The 20,666-nt window shown below is 37.7% G+C and overlaps 1 protein-coding gene across 1 annotated transcript; it reads left to right on the top strand.

Moving 5' to 3' along the window:
- Positions 1–10,376: 10,376 nt before the first annotated feature.
- Positions 10,377–13,326, top strand: Garin3 (golgi associated RAB2 interactor family member 3). The gene is made up of 2 exons (XM_026388353.1): positions 10,377–11,003; positions 12,172–13,326. The coding sequence occupies exons 1-2, from the start codon at positions 10,377–10,379 to the stop codon at positions 13,324–13,326; spliced, it is 1,782 nt and encodes a 593-aa protein (XP_026244138.1).
- The last annotated feature ends 7,340 nt before the right edge of the window (positions 13,327–20,666 follow it).

Here is a 20,666-nt window from a genome sequence, read left to right as displayed (position 1 = left end):
TATTTTTAGTTTAAAAAAAGTTCAGGTTATAGGAGACAAATTTAAGAAGTTCTCACTGCCCAAAGATAGAACAATTTGGGCATCTAAATGAATAATATCTGCAATAAATTGAAAAGCAATAAAAATGTTGAAATCATGAGTTCATAAAGTAAATGGGAAAAAAATATTCTAGACAGGTGTGGTGGCGCACACCTTTAATCCCAGCTACTCAGGAGGCTAAAGTAGAATTGCAAGTTTGAGGCCAGTCCCACCAACTTATCGAGCCCAGCTCAAAATTAAAAATCAAAGGGGCTGACGATGTTGCTCAATGGCAGAGCACCTCTGGATTCAATCCCCAGTAATAAAAATAACAATAAAATAATATAAAATTCAACCCATTGACCATTTTTGGAGAGTGGTGAAGATCAACTTATTATTTTAAAAACTGGAAATAAAAAGGTAAAACGTATTTTCCTGCTCTCTGTAGAACTATATTTCAGTTTAGTAATGAAATATTTAATGATGTGAAGTCCTTTAGAAAGCAAATTAATGAAGAAGGAATGAGAAAGCATCGCTACTTTGCAACCCTAATAACATAGCGGGTTATAATCATCAGTGGCTGCTACATCATTACCAAAAAGCTGATAGGAAAATGTACAATTCACGAAGCTGACAACACTTTAACAGACTGAATAATCCTCACATCACAAGAGAGACAATCAGACACTGCACTTCTCCTGAGGTGACCCAATAAAGCCACTCACAAAACCACTCACACAGGAGTCATTTTAACAGGAAAAAAAAAAATCAAACGTGAATCTAATCAAACCTCTAGATCTAAATTTGAGTTTGTAGAAAATAAAAGAGATAAAGGAATATCCCCCTCCCCCACCAGACATGTGATAAAGATGTTAACTGTGTAAGTCCCGAATATTCAGAACATGAAGGAAAAATGACTGGTATCTGCAACAGATAAATTGGAAGGGAACCAACAGATTACAAGAAACTTTGATATATCAAACACACAGGAGGATTTTGTTTGGATTCAGAATTAGACAAATTAACTGCATAAAAACTGAGTAGGACAATTAAGAAAGTTTGAACACTGAGATTTGGTGATACTGAGAAACTATTATTTAGTTTTTAAGATGTGATGATGACACTATTGTCAAAAAAAGAGTACTTATTTTGCATAGAAACATGCCCATGATTGTTGAGACAATCGAATATCTAAGATTTGCTTTGTTACAATCCAGTGGAGTGAAAAAAATAGGGAGGGGGAGAATGAAGAAAGTTCTCGAGTTGACAATTGCTCAAGCCGGGTAGTGAATTGGGGGTTTATTAGTGTACTCTGCTCACACTGATAAATGTTTGAAAGTTTCCATGATAAAAAGTTAAGAAACGCCAGTCTAGTTCAGTGCCCTAATCAGAACTCCAAACACATATTCAATTGAATGCTTTTCTTCAATGTCATCAAGTGTGCTTTGGGATTTGAGGCCTGCTGTCTTTGCCACTATGCCTAACTCCTCCTTCCCCACACACTAGCCTGGTTTCTAATTTGCCCTTCAGTCTCAGGCTACAGAAATGAAGCTACAAAAATAATATAGAGTTAATGCCCTCAGGGTGTGATGGATATAAATTTGCTTTTTATTTTATGGGAAATGTCTGTCATGTGTTCTGTTTGCAGTTTTCCATTGAGGGCTCTGATAACTGTTCCCAGTAGAAGAGATACCACTCTATCTGGCCAACGAATCCAACCTCCAGTCATTGGGCTTCTGCAGGTCTACCTCTACCTGCCCTCTGACTCTGTTTTAGATTCCTTTGCCCACTAGGTTGCCTTGGGTGAAATTTCCTTGAAAAAGAGCCACGTGCTACTTTTCCCTCCCATGACTACTAGAAGATTAGGGCATTCATGCCCTGCTGTTGATGGATATACCACTTGTTCCAAGTACAGGCCCTTCTCCCACTGACTCCAAATAAGCAGCTTTTCCACAATGCCTTCATCAGCATCCTGTTTCTCCAAATGGGATTTACACACTGTCCCTATATTTCCAAGACTCTTTGAGACTCATACGAGACTCACTGAGTCATTCTTTAAAGTCCGTGTCACTTGGCTTCTGGTGGATACAATCTTCCATTCTCCTTCCCTGGGGTTGGAGGTGAGAAAAAATGCACAGCATACTAAAAAAAAAAAAAAAACTCTCTGTGTTGATTTCTCAAGCCTTGTTTTCTAAAGGCAAGCACTAATGGTGGCTGAGCCTTGACTGGCAGAACAGGTTGTGCCTCTATGGATGATATACCACCCTGCTTTAGGATACAGAAGCACTTAATTCCTTTAATTATATTTTTAAAAGGCTTTGGAGCCTCAAATGAAAGTGAGTTGAGAAATCCTCACTTAATATCTTATATCAAAGAAAAAAATCCAGTCAAATTAGCACTGCTGGATCCAGATACTTAAGCAATGACATCAGAAGTCGTGCTTACACCTCCTCAGTTCTGGACCAGCTTCAAGCTCCCGCAGGTTTTACTTCATGGCAGCAAAATGGCTGCCAGCCATTTCAATAGTGGAACTGGATTTTCTTTCCTCCTAGTTTCAGAAAAGATCTCAATATTGTACATTAATGCCTTATCATCAATCAATACAGCCAATATTTAGTAGTCCAGCTTTAGATCTTTACACACCCTTGGATTTGGGGGTTGGGTTGAAACAGCCCTACCGGAACCCCTAGACTAATGGTGGAGAGGGGCTTCGGTTCTCCAAGGAACGCCGAGTGTTGCCACTTGAGGAAGGTGAATACATGCTTGATCACTGGTGAATGATGAAGGATCTCACCCTAACTGGGACCTAAAAACTACTTGATTGTCTTATCATTTGAGGTTCTATAACACTAAACCTCTTTGGGGTGGAAGATAGCCCCTTCGGATAAGCAAATAAAAAAAGAGATTCTTCAAATGTCCTCCTATGATATGGCTTTGAAGTCCTTTATTTCCCTATGATTTCCATCCAAACTAAATTGGTATGATATCCATTTTAGCTGTACTATCTAGAACATTCCAGTGGCTACACAGCCTATACATTAGTTAGCCTATATATTAGACAGACAGACAGACAGACACACACACACACACACACACACACACACACACACACACACATATGTATCCATACATATATGATTATAAAAAGGGGATTCACTAGATTGGCTTACACAACCAGAAGCTGGATAGTCCCACAATGGCCACCTGAAGCCAAGAGAGCTGAAGGAACCAGTAGCTGCTTAGCCCAAGAAGCTGGAGCTTCAGAAGGAGGATCAATGATGCAAGACTGAAGGCTTGGAAACTCCCTGATGAGTCCCTAGTCAAGATTCTGCTTTGGAAGAGTGAAGCAGCAGAAATCCAATATCATCAGATCTCAGCAGCAATCAAAGCCTCCATTCAAGAAGAATTGAGTTTGCATCCTCATTAGGTTCCTTGTTCTTCTACCTTTTTTTTCCATCCATGTTCCCAACCTATTGGAGTGTGCTGCCCACATGTAGAGTGCATTCCCCCCTCAGTGTACTATCCCACATATCAGTCATTCCTAGAAACACCCTCATGGACATGCCCAGGAGCTTCTTAATCTTAGGCATCTCTGAATCCAATCAAGTTGACAATTCAGATTAACCACCATAGCCTGTTTCTTTTGAAAACAAAAATAACAAATCCTTATTCCTTCTTGAACTACAATGCTAATGAAAAAAGCAACATGAGTGCAGAGAAGTTACCTGTGTCAAATATTCACTGCAGTGGTCTTGTTTGTTTTGATACAGGGGATTGAACCCAGTAGTGTTTTGCCGTGAGCTACATTTCCAGCTCTTTTCAACAATTTTTGAAGACAAGGTCTGACTAATTTACTGTGGATCTCACTGAATTGTTGAGGGTGACCTCAAATTTGCAATCTTCTTGCCTCAGTTTCCCAAGTCACTGAGATTACATGGGGTGTTCCAGTCACTTCAGTGTTTTTCATAATGGAAACTATGCATGCATCAGTTAAAGACTAGGTATACTCTATGGTGCACCCATACAGGAGAATATTAACATAATCATGAAGATGAATAAAATATATTTATAATGTATCATTCTAAAAAAGTACAATAAATATTGCTAAGATAAAACAAGTAGAGACAACATGTACAGCACATCTAATTCTTATAATACAAATGCTTTATGTCTAGATTAACATATATGTATATGCACAGGGCAATATAAAGAATATTACATTATAGGCATGGTTGTACATACCTGTAATACCAGCAGCTCTGGAGGCTGAGATGGGAGGATCACAAGTTCAAAGCCAGCCTCAGCAAAAGTGAGATGCTAAGCAACTCAATGAAACCCTGTCTCTAAATAAAACACAAAATAGGGCTGGGGGCGTGGCTCAGTGGACAAGTGCCTTGAGTTTAAAAGAAGTTTACATTATCAAATTTCCAGCAGTGGAACTGGGAGGGTAGAGAGATGTTTCACTTTTAAATTTATAGAATTTCAAAAAAATAATATTGTTGGGGCTGGGGATGTGGCTCAAGCGGTAGCGCGCTTGCCTGGCATGCGTGCAGCCCGGGTTCAATCCTCAGCACCACATACAAACAAAGATGTTGTGTCTGCCGAAAACTAAGAAGTAAATATTAAAATCTCTCTCTCTCTTTAAAAAAATAATAATATTATTGAAAAATATTTTTGTTTCTAATTTAAAAGAAAGCATTGACATGACTAGAAGACAGTGATAATTGAGGTGGCCAAGAAGCTCAGAGCTAATTTTTGAAATACATCTGTATCTGGTTCCAAAAGTGATACATATTCTTTATGAAAAAAACAGATCAGCGAATATAATTAAAAATCCCTTCTAATCTCATCTCTCAGTGATAATCAATGTTATATTTTATATTTTTCCAGAATTAAATATCACATTTACTTGCAATAATTATTTTATCTCATGAATCACTTACCTTCCTCTACTTCTATATGGTTTCTGATCTTTATTTTCATTTTTAAGTGTTAACTGTTTTATGATTTGTGTGTATGTGCTTAGTTGCAGTCTTCTTCAGTGCAACACCAAAGAAATAAATACATAAACTGAGGTGGGACATCTCACAATTTATGAACAGCATCAACTAAGAAGGGGTGAGAGGGAAACTGTCCTAAGACTGTGATGAGCAGGAAAGAATTTTGGTTCAGAGTAAAGCTAAATAGAGCAGAGTAGATGAAGGGGACAGGAGGGAGGCAGGGAAAGGAGAGGGGACACTAGTAGGATCATAATGTTGAGAAATAAAATTATTTGAATCGCCTGTCTGACTTCTTTGATGTGTACCAGCTCATTTTCCTTTTAAACCAAGGATGGAGCAGGCTGATTTGCATACTGAGCCGCAGGGGAAGATTTCTGTGCCTGCGGGTCTTTTCTGTCATCAGAAGGTAAGGCAGAAATCAAGTTGGCTTCCTGAAGTCCTAGGTGCCCAAAGCAAACCACAACTCATCCCACGACACCTTGGCTTGTGGCAATCAACATAAATGCACTGTGGATTTATTTTAGGCCTGGGGATTTACCCAGCAGGTACATATTGTGTACTGTATGGAAATCTCCCCACCCTCACATCCTGCCTAGCTCATAACATCTCCCCTCACTAGGCTGCATACTCACTGAAAAAGCTACATACAGCTGTCTCTCTGCCTTGCTTTTCAAAATAATACACGGGGAACAAAAGATACTGACTTGAAACTTCTTCCCACCATAAATGTACAGGTAGTCTTCAGTGACCTGTAGTCTTATGTGTCTATAAATACTCTATAAGTACAGCTTGTATTTTCATTCTTCAAATCTCTTCAACACTGGGCCAATTTAAAATGTAAAAAAAAAAAAAATCCTTAGAACTATGGTTTTGAACTCTCCCTATTTTCTTCAAAACTTATAGTTTAAGCTCTTTACTTAAGCCAATGGTTCATTAAAAGTAATTTTTTTAAATGTCATACAGGGTCGAGTTTTTTTTGTTGTATTTGTTCTTATTTGCTTTTATCTTTCTTGTTTTGAAAAAATATTATCCTACTGTATTAAATATCTTGGGAGCTGTGATAAAAATCGATTGACATGTGAGACTATTTCTCAACCCACCTATGTAGCCCTATATATCTGTCTTCATTGCCTATTACAGAGGTTCTTGATTGAAATAGTGTTAAGTCTTGAAATCAGGTAGTGAAACTATTTTTGTTCTTTTAAAAATTGTTTGGCTATTCTATATCTGGTGAATTCACAAGTAAATTTCATAATAGACTTGATAACTTCTATTTTTAAAAAAGAATTGTGGTTTTAACATTTTCCTTACTACAAAATAATTACCATTGGCTAAATATAGTGATAAATATTATTAGTTTCACCATTCACTGAACTCATTCACTATTACCCTATCACATATTTATCTGCCCATCTCCTATTGTCTCTGTGGCTTCAGTCTATGTTCTCTTATTAGTTGTAACTCCTCTGAAGTTAGGATCAGAGCTTATACATACTCCATCATATTTCTTGTTAAAAAAAGTTACCCCAAACTTGTACATAGAAAACATGTAAAGCAGGAAACACGTATTTTCAATATCTTTAAAGTTCTGTGTAAGGATCATTTAATTATCTAAGAGAATGAAAGAAGAAAATGGAATTGTGTCAACCAGTCAAAACTGGTGTTGCAAGTACTTTTAACAGCTTCAGTGAGATATTTTTCATACAATATAAAATTTATCCCTTGAAAATGTACAGTTCAGTGATTTTCAGTATATTCCCAGGATTGTACAACTATCACAATTTAATTTTAGAACATTTTCAACACCCCAAGAAATCTGTTACTGATTAGAAGTCTTTGCTCTGTGAAGTTTCACAGTAACTTGTAGATCTCCATTAAGAATCAATGCAAATAATTAATGTTTGGTAGAAAAGGTAAGCCCCAAGGTTATAATTTTATTGCACTGGAGACATTTAACCAGTTTTGCAACTAAATCGACAATGATACTTCACCATTCTTTCTCTATTGCCAGTGCCTGTTCCTTTAAATGTCCTTTGAAGTAGCTTTATTGTATTGTTTCATCCACCATTGATTAATTAGATTAAATCTTTGACATAGGATCATTCTATATTTGTGTCAGGTTTGTGTTTTAAAATGTCGGAAACATATTTTGACAACCTGAATATTTTTAGAATAATGATGAACACAGAGTGGATGATCAATAACTATATCTTGATTGACTGTCATATTTTAAACTCTGGAAGAACACAATGAATTTTCACAAGGTTTTAAAATTCCGAAAATGAATTTAAACATTATTTTGGACTTTCATCCTCCAATTCTTAAATTTAGTGTCAGAATTAAATTTGGATGAAGCTATGTACTGACTTTATTTCTAATAACAAGGCTTGAGTCAATGAATAAATATTCTAAGAATATATTTTAATGGTGTAATATTTTTACAATCTATAAACCAAATATTATTTATTTGTATAGAGGTGGTAGAATATACAGTGGAACAAAATTTGAAAAGTTTAAAAGGGAATACTTTAAAAATAGTCCCTCTCCTGCTATTTCTCTCATATGACAAGTTGCCCCAAGATAGCTCCTACTATCAGTTTCATGTGCATCTTTTCTCTCTCCTTCTTTCCCTCAATTTTTTATTCAGACCTATATGAAATATTATGGGTGCTATTTTACAACTTGCCTTTTCACTAACATTTACTGAAAATTGTTCAACATAATAATTGCCTCAACTGAAATGAGTCTAGGGGCTGGTCACCTTTCATTACTTTCACTGCCACTACACTTCTTCCTACCATCATATCTTGCAGGAGTTGCTCATTCTCCATTCCTGTCCCCCTAGCACCTATACAAACTCTTTTAAATATGGCAGCTAGAAAGATCATTTTATATGTGGATCAGATCATCTCCCATTCAGAGCAAAGCCAAAGACTACAATGGCCTACAATACCCATTCATGGGATTTGCTTCTCTGTTATCTCCCGATTGCCTATTAGCTTCATCTCCAACCACCCTTTCCCTAATTCACTTCATTCTTTCCCTGTCCCCTCCTTGGAGTTCCTCAAACATACCAGCCATTAGGGTCATAGGCTTTTGCTATACCCTTTGACTGACAGATCTTCTTCAAGATGTCTACATGCCTTTTTCCCAGACCTCTTTTATGTCTTGGCTTGAAGGTCACTTATAATTGAGCCTTCCTTAAATACCACCTCCCCTTCTCCTGCACACACTCCCATCCCACATACCTACTCATCTTTCTCCATACCCTGTACCAGCATTGGACATACTGTATAACTTACTTGTTTACTGTCTATATCCAAGACAAATATCTATAAGGCCAAGGATATTTGTCTATTTTATCTACTGCTATATTCTCAGAACCTAGAACAGGGTCTGGCACAAATCATGCATTTAATAATATTAACCAGAAGAATGGATGAACTTATTATGCATGGTAATTGTATATTTTTGCTCTATTAATGTGACTTAGTGTAGTACAATTTAACTTTTGCCATATTTTGTAACTTTCATATCTTTTGGTTTCTTGTGACCTCAGTGAAGTTGAGTCTTGTGAAGTTTTGTGAGTCTTGTGAGTCTTGTTAGTCTTGTGAAGACTCAGTGAAGTCTGAGTCTCAGTGAAGTTAAAGTTGAGTCTTCTTTGAGTCTTGATCTTTTCCTCAAAAATATAGGGATAATAGTTATACCTATATTAAATATAGTTATACCTATATTTAATCCTATTGTGAGGATTAAATTTTTTTAAAATGTGAAGCAGTTAGAACTATGCCTAGCTTATAGTAAATTCTCAATAATATGATCATGTTATCCATCATTTTTATGATTCACCTGAGAATTCTATATCATTGAGTATCCTATACATAATTACATAATGATAATATTAATATATGGTAATATAAGTAGAAAGGGAAAATCAACTTTTTAAAAATAGTGTTGACTTTTAGCAATTATCCCCTCATAATACAAAAGAAGGCACTTTGTTCTTTCTTTAGAGAAGTAACTCAACATCTTTAGCTCTTCATATTTTAGCTCTTCAGGGGTAAAGAAATTTATTATTGCATTTCCCTTTCTATATGGCCCCAAACAAAATACTTGTTCATTAAATTTTGTTGGATGAATAAATGAATGACTAATAAATCTCATTGAACATAATTTGCTGAAAAGTTGAAATGTGTTAGGCACTGGAGTAAACACGAGGGATATGAAAAAGAACATTTTGTGACTGAAGTTCATTTCAAGACCTCCACATAAGAATTACTGCATATGGGGGATGTGCATTTATTTCAGAAGTAGTTTTCTAAGTGGGGGAGGGGGAATTTGGATTCATCATCTTGTGTAAAGTAAAAAGAAAGGCTCCAGGAAGTTGTCTTTGCCACAATTTCTCTGAAGAGCTTTTCAAAGAAACAAAATGTCAATGATTTATCAAAAAGACATAAGGGTAAAGGAGTAGGCATACCAGTATGGGAAATCCTATGGTGATTCAGGACCTCTATGAACTCCTGTGGTTCCCAGTTATGTCCCCACACATCGCTAACCGACACATTTGTGTAGAACAAGATTATAACAGTGAGCCATGCAGCTTGAGGTAGAGAAAAACTTCCATCTTGGGTTCTAAGATCTGGATTAGAATCTGGTGCTGGGTTAGAATCTGACCCAAAGCAAGACTACAAAGCCTCAGTTTTCTCACCAGAAACTTATGTTTTTGAAAAATTAACCTCCTACAGATGAGAAAATGGTTGAGAAAATTGTCTATATCCTGAAAACCACTGTAACTGTAAAGACTCTGGTTCTGACAGGTAGCAGCAGCCCCTCTGGACCATTCATTCAATAGCCACTGTGTGCCTGCCAGCATTTAAATTATTTACACACACAGGAATGAAATCACTACTCTTGGCAGGCATACAGTCTACTTCCAGGATCTTAAACCAGAAAGTAATTCAGCTGAAACAAAAATACATTTGCTGGACGATGGTCTTGGAGGAGTATCTGTACCACCAGAAGTGAATAAATACAAACTAGATATTTACGATAGCAGCATGATTTCATAAATTGAGCATCCCAACATTTTGGTTAAAAAGAACATCCAGCCTACCCTAGCAGGATCAGCCTGCCCTTGTGGAGGTGGTGGTATATTTGCAGACAGGCTATTGACCCAGCCTTGAGAGGGTAGCTGCTCAGGGGTGAGGACAAAGGGGTGTGTGATGGTGACAGGTCACAAAGGACAGGAGAGGATAAATAAGGTGGTTTGAAGAGACAGAGGCAGAAGCCTTGCAGGGAGATGGGCAGTTGCCATCATTCCCTCTTCTCTCTTTGGGACTCAAATTGTGGCTGGCAAAGATGTCTGGAATAAAGAGACCCAGGAGTAGCGAATGTGTGTTACCTTACTACACAGCCCACAGCTACCGTTCAATGGGTGTGTTCAATACCTCCATGGGGGACCTGCAACGACAACTGTACAAGGGAGGAGAGTACGACATTTTCAAGTATGCACCCATGTTTGAGAGTGATTTTATCCAGATTAGCAAAAAAGGAGAGGTGATTGATGTTCACAACCGTGTTCGAATGGTGACAGTGGGCATCGCCTCCACCAGCCCCATCCTTCCACTACCTGACGTCATGCTGCTGGCCAGACCTGCTAAAGTCTGTGAAGAGCATGCCAGACGTGGCCAGACCATTAAAGGGAGAGGACGGAAGTCTGCGAAGACTCTAGAGCTCACCAGGCTACTTCCCTTGAAGTTTGTCAAGATCTCCATCCACGATCGTGAGAAACAGCAACTGCGTTTGAAGCTTGCCACAGGCCGGACTTTTTATCTGCAGCTTTGTCCCTCTTCAGATGTACGAGAAGACCTCTTCTGCTACTGGGAAAAGCTTGTCTATCTTCTGAGGCCACCAGCAGAGAGCTGCAGCAGTACCCCAACAATTCAGACTGGGGACGGAAATACTGAGGATGACAAAAGTCTACTGGTAAGTACTGACTTAGGAAAATGAGGCAGAGTGCTTTGGGAGAGCATCTCAAACTGGGTCCTAGAAAGTTTTTTGTTGTTCTCTGGGGCTGAGCTGGGAAATGCACTGCATTTGAAAAGGCTCAAGGCCAAATGAGCCACCAGAAGGGGCTCAAGTGGAGGTTCAAAGTGCTTCTCCAAAATATCCCATAAGATTGGTTGTCAGAAATCTTATGTATCAACTACTCTGTCTCACACCTGGGATTTTAGTCCCTTCTATGACATTCTGATTATATAATCTCTTCTTGAACTCTTAATACACAAACCCAGACAGCCTCATTTGTTATGGACATTTTAAAAATATATTTTTATTTTTGGTGCATAAAATTGTACCTATTTATGTGTACAGTATGACATCTTAATGCTTGAATACGATGTGTAATGATCAGATCAGGGTAAATGGCCTACCCAACACTTAGACATTTATTTGTTTCTTTGTGCTAGATTCCTAAATCCTCCAAAATCCTATTAGCTACTTTGAAATATAAAGCTAATTGCTACCAACTATGGTCATGCTATAGTGATATAGAACACTAGAGGTTATTCCTCTTGTCCAATTATACCCCTATATGTGTTAATCATCTTCTCCACATCCCTCCTTCCCTATATCCTTCTCATGTTCTGGTAACCACTAATCTACTCTCTACCTCTATGAGATCAACTTTTTAGTGTAGTACATTTTAGCAATTAGGAAGTGCTTCCTTCATCTGAACCATGTTTGCCTTTCCATGATTACCATGCACTGATTTTTCTTTAAATCAACACAACCCACTTATGTGCATACACATGCAAAACTTGCTTCTGTAGCTACCAACATGTAAAATGTATCTCCTGACTCAATAATCCCACTTCTAGAAATCTGAAAAGGTAGAGGCACATGTATGTAAAAGAAATTGCACAGGGATAGGGACTTGATTCTGTGTTTTCTTTGGAACTAGAATGGTTGAAGTGAAACTGAGTGATTATTCACAGAGATGCTACTCTTGTAACAAATAAGAGCTTAGATTTGATGGTTGCAAAGGTTCTTCCTATGATAATATCTTGAGTTGCTCAGCTCCAGGATGAAAAAGGAATGGAAAGTTCTGGCCTCTCCTTTTCAATCTCACCTGTTTCTCCTCTCCTTGGCACAGGCCTCAGACATCCATGGAGAAGGAGATCAGGATTCTGGGCTTCTAAAGCTTCAGGAACTGTCTGGAGCCTCCTCTTCTGCTTATGCTGGAGGAGAGGGACTTCAAGGTGCTATTGCAGCTGTCATCAGCACTTCAGGATCTACCAAAGAAGGAGCAATAGCAGGGACAACAGGTGGCTTGACTGTTGCAGGGGCAGCAACAGGAGGTGGGTCAGCAAACAGCCCTGCCTCAGGTGCTCTAGGTATAGCAGCCACCATGCCTGGAGGTGGAGGCTCCAGCCCGGTAACTGCAGCCCTGGCAGGAGCAGCCACCAAGGATGCAGGAGAAGCTGGACCTAGCAAGGCTTTAGCAGTTGCTGTCTCCTCAGAAGAAGTGAATGTAGCCTTGGCTGGTGCTGCAAGCGGTTCCACTGGGCAAAGCTCCTCAGGTGGAGCTGTCAGCATCTCCCCAGGCAGCAGCATGAGTGTGGTGTTTGCAGGGACTGTAATGACCAGTACAACAACCAAGACAGGAAAAGATGAAGCAGCTGCGGTGGCACCCCTCGTATCAACCTTGCAGAGCGAAGGCTATATGTGTGAACGGGATGGAAGCCAGAAGGTTTCCAAGACCAGCAGTGAAGGCCGGAAGGAAAAAAAGGAAAAAAAAGAAAAGAAGGACAAACATGCCAGTAGGAAAAGTTCCCGGCACCGGAGAGCAGGTGAAACCCATCACAAGGCAAGCAGGGAAAAGAGCCGGAAATCATCCTCCCATAGGTCTGTATCTGAACACCACGGAAAAACAAAAGATGACAGGAAAGACAAAGGACACAGGAAAGGACGCGGCTCATCTCACAAAAGTGCCAGCCATAGTTCCTCTACCAAGGAGTCCAGGAAAATTCACAAAGTGGGGAAGAGCCGATCTGCAACTAGTTCAGTTAACTTAAGTAAGAAATCCAGTAAAATTGGCTCTTTTTTGAGGAGCTTCATGGTTATGCCCAGTTCAAAAACAGTTGTTACATCACGTGATAGAGAGCTAGACATCGTGACCAAGACGGTGGAAAAGCACAACATAGAGGGGAAGGTGGAGAGAGCCCAGGAAGGCAAGGATCTAGAGATCTCTGGTACTGTGACATCTGAGATGACAGAAAGGTTCATCTTTGAAGCCAAATCCATTTAAATAGAAGCTAGAGCAGGAAGCTGTGAGATCAAGGGCTCAGAAGTATACCCAGTGAGCCAATTTCAGTTTTCCTGACTGCAGTTTAAATAATAAAGGTCACACAACTCCAAAATAATGCAATTTTCTGTTTGAATTTCTCTATCCCACAGCCTGGCAATGACTTCATAGTGGCCTCTGTGACATTACCTATACTCCAGGCAGGTAGAGCCTCTCACCAGAAGTGTAGCAGAGCCAGTGTGAGGCAAAAGCTTCAACCCTGTCTGCCTTTGGTTCTTTAAGACTATGGAGGTCATAGACTATGGGATGAATGCCCCCCACCAGGTCCCCATGGCCAATCCTCCCTTTCTTCTGAAGGTCTGTGAACATGGACATTCAGTCCAGTTCACAAACTCAGAAAAGACAGTCTTTACAAACCCATGGGAAAAAGGGAAAGGGTACAGTGGCATTTGGGGATAGGGGATTCTATCTAGATTAGGGATTGGCGGACCATGTTCAGAGGACCAAATCTTGCCAACTGCCTGGGTTTGTGAATAAAGTTTTACTAAAATGTAGGCACAGCCTTTCAATTATATACCATCTATGGCTGCTTCCACACTGAAATGACAGATTTGTGTTGTTGCCAGAGAGACTATAAGGATCGCAGTCTACAAATATTTACTATCTGGCCTATTACAGAAAAAGTTTGCTGACCTCTGATCCAATCTTAACAATCCTCCTTCCTCCTATGTAAATACATAGGACAAACTCTCAAAAATGCTTACCAGGAGATAGGAGAATGTTTATAGTAAGACCATTTTAACAGCAAGACCCTGGAAAGAGCTCAAATTTTCATCAAGCAAAAGAATTGATAAATCTGGTATATGCCTGCAGGGCCCATTAGACAGTAGTGAAAATGAATAGCAGCCATTCACCTTAGCATGGATGAATCTTACACAATGTTGAGTAATAAAATAAAATACCTTGGCATTTCATCTGTAGGACAGTTCAAAAATAAGATCAAACAATGGTCAGTGGTGCATATTTTCTGAAAGCAGAGAAAAATAAAGGAATGATAAACACAAAATTCAGGACAGTGGTGACGTACAGGGTGAAAGGAGTGACATGTAGGAGGCAGACAAATTTCAACAGTGTGAATTGCCATATTAAGCAAGAGGGTGTATCCATGGGAGTTTATTATTGTGACTTTAACATCTTTGAAATCACATGGATTTTAAATTACTGTCAGCTAAGGAGCAGTTGTATATCATTGTCACTACTTTAGAAATACTTTAATCAAATTATTTCACTTACGTTTTCCTTTTTATATGTGCACAAGAGAGGTTCGTGACAAACTAATTCTGAAAGATCTTTTGAAAAGTTTAAAATGAAAATTCTGACATAAAAAGAACATGTGGAATTCAGAAATATGGAAAGTGTTTAAATATATTGGTACGAAATAATAGGAGGCCAAGGGTATAGCCGAGAGGTAGAGCACTTGTCTAGCATGTATGAAGCCCTGGATTTGATCCTTAGTACTGAAAAATAATAATAATGTCCAAAATACTAGGTAGTAAATAGCTATATAAATTATGTATGTCTTAAAAATGATTCTAAAAATTTAAAACTTATTCCACATTAGAAATGAGAATATAAATTTTAAAAATCTCTATTATAAAAAGTTGCATTGGGGCTGGGGTTGTGGCTAAATGACTAGCATGTGTGAGACACTGGGTTTGATTCTCAGCACTTCATATAAATAAATAAAATGAAAGTCCATTGACAATTTTTTAAAAAAGGATTAAAAAATTGTTTCTTATTTGTTTGTTTGTTTTGTTTTGTACCAGGGACAGGGTCTCACTAAGTTGCTTAGGCCTATCCTAAGTTCCTGAGGCTAGCTTTGATCTTCCTACCTCAGACTTTTGAGCCACTGAGATTACAGGCATGAGCCATCATGCCCAGCTGCATTGTTCTTTAATTTTTAAAAATGATAAATTCATGAGTCTATGGAAAGACTCCATCTTGAAGTCTTCTCAGAGAATACAACCTATGCCATTTAGTGTAATATTCCTTCTGATTTCACTAAACTTGTGAAAAGAGTTGGTGATAACCAGAAAAAACATATGTAGCATTTTGATTTTAAGTAATTTTAAAATGGAGTACATTTCCTTGTTACAAAAAATAATGTAAAATAATCTATTTCTAAATCTATTTTTAGGAAATTTAGAACACATAAAAAAGAAAACAACAACAGATGATAAAAATTGGATTGTGGGAAGTTTGTATACCTGTATGAGCCTGAGTGGGGAGACCTACCCAGCCTTGCAACTCTTGGCTTATTCTCTTCTATGACACTAGCATCTATGAGGACAAAATTTGAGGACAAAATTTGAGTTTATAGGAAAACTTAGGGATCCTCTCCAAAGAAACCAATGTGTGTACAGAGGTGGAGAAACTAATAGGTATTCTAGGAGGAATAGTGGAGTGCCAATATAGGGGGGAGCTTTCATCATTGTTCTGGTGGGTGGATAGAAAGTCCCATTTTATGATTTCCAATACTCAAAGACTAACAGGTACCAGAAATTCAAATGTCCTTGGAGTTGACACCTGAATAGTGGGCATAGGTAGAAGGAAGGAAAGAGATACATTTAAGGTCTGAGAGGATCACTGGGGAAGGCCCCCTAGGAATTTGAGTGGTTGCATATGAAGTAGAAGAAAAGGGAAATTTTTCCAAACCTTTGGCATACAGTCTCAAATTTACCTCTATGCCAGATGCTGAATTATTCAGACTACAAATACCTTAACCTTATGATTGTGCAGACCATGGTTTTATCTTTTGTTCTTCTCCTAGTCCTGTTTTAAACACCTTGCCCCCTTGAAGGGCTTCTTTAATGTGAACATAGTTTATCTAACTTGTAAGGTGTTGACTGAACAGACCCACAATTTTAAAAAATGCCACTAAAGTGAAGTGGAAGTGGGTACCTGCCCACCACAGTGTGCTCTGCCAGGCACTTTCTCTGCATTTCCTTTTCTATCTTGACATTTCATCACAAAATACCTAAGTATTTCAAAACAACAGGCCTCTTCCTTCAGAGAAAAATATCAATTGGGGCATCAAGTCAATACCCCTATCAGATAAAGGACAATATTTTTAGCAGCAATATTCATCACCATGGTAGCAATTCAGCACCTGCAAGTCCAATGAGACAAGATGGTTGATTACTAACAGGTGTCCCCAAATTAAAGTCTGGCATACACACATAAGTACAAAAATAACAGGGAGCTTTTGACAACAGCAATGTAAGATCACTCATGGGATTGTCATGTTGGAGTGGAGTCTTTAAAGCAGAGGAAACATATGCTATGGAAAGAAGAAAGTAAGGTGCCTGTCATGGGTGGCAGGGTAAGAGAGGTAAGAGAGATGCCAGAGAGGGGACAGGCTCAGATGATGTAAGGCTTCGAGATCCATTGTCCTTGGTGTAACAAGAGGTCACCAAAGCATTTTAAGTTAGAAAATGACCATATCAGGTTTGCACCTTGAAAAGGTCACAGTGGTTGCTGTGAGGAGAAATATTGGGGAAGGGAGTCATTACTATGTGACTTTTGTCACTTCCTGTCTTTTGCAACAGGATCTAGAAAGATTAGAAGTGATATTCTCAAATACTTCCCATTAGAAACATCTTTATAGGACAGACTTAGGGATGTACCACATGGATGCTCCTTCAATGAAGGGCTTGTGGCCCCAGGTGCTGGGCATGGGCCCATTCACAGCCTTCAGCTGGAAGTTAACTATGGAAACTGCCTCAGTTGCAGAGAACTCCCTCATCCAGGTAATGGTCTTCCCAGAGTCCACATGCAGAACTAGACAAAGTCATGAGTAAAGCTTGGCTATCCCAGGGTAGCACAGATCAACCTGGAAGGGCTCTCTTACTCCCAGAGCTTCCTTTGAAGCCTGTATCCAGGCTGACTTCTCTGTGCACTCAGCTCTCATCCATGTCTCTTCCACAGGTGAAGGTCCTGAGATTACTTCCCACAACTCCACCTTGAAGTCTTCTCAGAGAATACAACCTATGCTATTGTGTTAGTGTAATATTCCTTCTGATTCCACTACCCTTGTGAAAAGAGTTGGTGACTGCCAGAAAAAGCATAATGTAGCATGGATGATTTAAGTAATTCTAAAATGTAGTACACTTCCATATTACAAAAAATACAAAATAATCTATTTCTAAAATTTGTTTTAAAAAATTTAGAACACATAGACATAAAAAAGAAGAAAACAAATATCCCAACCATTGCCTTGATCATTCACTGTTTACTCAAAACTGGAAAGGCTACACTTAACACTTCCAGAAAGATGAAGTAGACCAGGGGCAATATAGAACTCTCACTTTCGTTCAGCCAGGCATAAGAAGCCCCAAGATCTAGGGGTGTGAACTGAGGCCAAGTAGGAAATGTGGATTTCTACAGCCCTTAAAAAGTGAGTGCTGTTGCCCTGCCCTCAATGTCAGAAGAAACCTGTTAATCAAAAATTACTTGTTATACCAAGAAGCAGGAAGATCTAAAACCAAATGAAAAAAAGATAATCTATAGATGAAAGCACCAAGATGACAGAGATGTTAGAATTATCTGACAAATATTTTAAAGCATCCATAAGAGAGAAATTAGAAATACACACACACACACACACACACACACACGTATGTGTATACATATATTGGTACCAGGATTGAATTCAAGGGTGCTTAACCACTGAATGAACACAAAAATCCAGCCCTTTTAATTTTTTTTTTTTTTGAGACAGGGTCTCAGTAGGTTGCTGAAGATCTTGCCAAGCTGTGCTGAGGCTGGCTTCGAGCCTGCAATCCTCCTGAGCCGGATTATAGGCGTGCACCACCACATCCACCTAGAAATATTCTTGAAACAAATGAAGAAATAAAAATCTTCAGCAAAGTAAAAGAAAGTTTCAGCAAAGAAATAATAATAATAAAAGATGTACAGAAGAATCAAGCAGAAATTTTAGAGCAGAAACTATTAAATGGTGTTAGTAGTTTAAACTAGTTTAATAGTTTAAACTCTTTAAACAATTTAAAGAGCAGAAAACTTAATAGTTGAAAAAAAGGGAAAAAACTTAAGTGGTTAGGTTTAATAGCAAAATGGATGGGGAATAAGAGAAGAATTAGCAAACTGAAGGAGAAAATAATAGAAACTACCCAGTCTGAACAACTCAGAGAAAATTGACTAGGAAAAAATAATAGTGAACAGAAAGAGCTTCAGGGAACTGTGAGACTATAACAAAAAAATCTCACATTGCATCATCAGGCCCTGGAAGAAGAGGATAAAGGGCAAGGCTGAAGAAATACTAGAAGAAAAAATAGTAGAAAGCCCTAAAACTTGGCAAAAGACATCAACATACAGTAAGCTAAGTGAACACCAAATAGGATAAATGCAAAGATTCCACCCCTAGATAAGTCATAATTAAGCTATGAAAACAAAGAAGTCTTAAAAGCAACAGAGAAAAATGAAAATGTACCTAATAAGGAATAGTAATTCAAATAACAGTGAAATTCTCATCAGAAACAACAGAAGACAGAAGCCAGTAGCCAATATTTTTCCAAGTGCTAAAAGAAAAAAAACTGAAAATCCAGAATCATTTGCCCAGAAAAGTTGTCCTTCAATAATGAATACAAAACCAAGACATTTTCAACTGAAGGAAAACTACAACACCAACTGTCACCAGTGGGCCTGTCCTAAAAGAATGGCTCTTTCTCTTAAAAAGAAAAAAATATTTCTAGAAAAATAAAATAAATAAATAAAATGGGGGATAGATCTTAGAAGATGATGAAAGGACATGATAAGCAGAAAGATGGGAAAATACAACGGATTTTTCTTCTCTCTAACACTTTCTAAATTAATAGTTTAAACAGAAATTATTACACTGTGTAATTGGTTTTAAATATTTGTTAAAGAGAACTAAGACCATCATAATGTAAATAAGGAATAGAATTGAGAAATAAAAGGAGGTAAGATTTTTATATTTCACTCAAACCATTAAAATGATAAAATGAGTAGACTATGAAAAGTAAATAAAATGTAATACCTAGAGCAACCACAAAAAAGCTAAGTATACTTAAAAATGCTATAGACAAATTGAAACAGAATTCTAGAAAATGTTCAAGTAACCCATAGGAAGGCAGGAAAAAACAACTAGAAACAAAACCAGAGAGAACATAAAATCACAGTAATTGTAATAAATGTAATAACCTAAATCAATTAAAAGACAATATTGGCAGAGTAGGCTAAAAAGCTCAACCAAACTACATTCTGTCTACCAGAAAACCTCACTTCAAAGATAACAATCTAGGCCTATTAAAAATAAAAGAATGAAAAATATTTTATGAAAATATTAATCAAAGGGAAGCAGAAATAGCTCTATTAATATAAGATGAAGTAGACTACAAAGCAAAGAAATCAATGATTAAAGCTCTTGTCTCAAGACCAGAAAAAGAAAGAAAAAATCCAACACAACGAAATTGAACCCAAGCTCAAAGACAGAAAGATAGTAAAACAAGGGCAAAAATCAATTAAATTGAAAGCAATGAAACAGCAGAAAAATAAACAAAACAAAGAGCTGGTTCTTTGAAGGAGCCAGTAAAATTGACAAACTTGTAGCAAAACTTACAAAGAATAAAAGAGGAAAGGCATAAATAACCAACATCACAGATGTGTAGAAATGAAAAGGTTATAAGTGGATACCACAAATAACTCTAAACACATAAATTTGACAACTTGGATGAAGTGGACCAATCCCTCAAACAACACATTTAAATATAGAATATATATTGTGAATTGACCTATGTAACTTTTGAAGGAATTGGTACTATGTCTTAAAAATCTCCCTGAAGTAAGTCTCCTAGTCAATATAGTTTCAATGGAGAATTCTACCAACTCTTTGAAGATGTAACACAATTTTATACAATCTCTTCCAGAAGATAGGAAACTTCTTAGTTCATTTAATAAAGCTAGTAATAGTCTAATACCAAAATCAAAGACAGTATGAAAAAAGAAAACAGTAGAACAATAGTCCTCATGAAACAAAAATCTCTAACAAAAGCAATTCAATGGAAGAAAAATAGCCTTTTCAAGATATGATGTTGGAGCAATTGAACATTAATAGGAAAGAAAGTAAAGTTTGACCTAGTCTTGCACCATATTAAATACAGAGCTCAAAGGTATCCAAAAGTTATTTGACTTCCTTAATAAAATGTCAAAACTATATAACTTATAGAAAAAATAGGGGATAATATTTGGAATCCAGAATTACAAAAAGTTCTTCGATTTAGTATCAAAAACATAATCCACAAAGG

Source organism: Urocitellus parryii, chromosome 1 (genome assembly GCF_045843805.1).
Source record: "Urocitellus parryii isolate mUroPar1 chromosome 1, mUroPar1.hap1, whole genome shotgun sequence".
NCBI lineage: Eukaryota > Metazoa > Chordata > Mammalia > Rodentia > Sciuridae > Urocitellus > Urocitellus parryii.
This window is presented reverse-complemented; position numbering and strand designations above follow the sequence as displayed.

What these genes read in the sequence shown, in the direction of transcription:
- Garin3 (XM_026388353.1), top strand. Translation starts at nt 10,377, where the DNA reads ATGTCTGGAATAAAGAGACCCAGGAGTAGCGAATGTGTGTTACCTTAC. An exon ending in AGGATGACAAAAGTCTACTG is followed by an intron (nt 11,004 to 12,171) that starts GTAAGTACTGAC and finishes TCCTTGGCACAG; the next exon opens with GCCTCAGACATCCATGGAGA.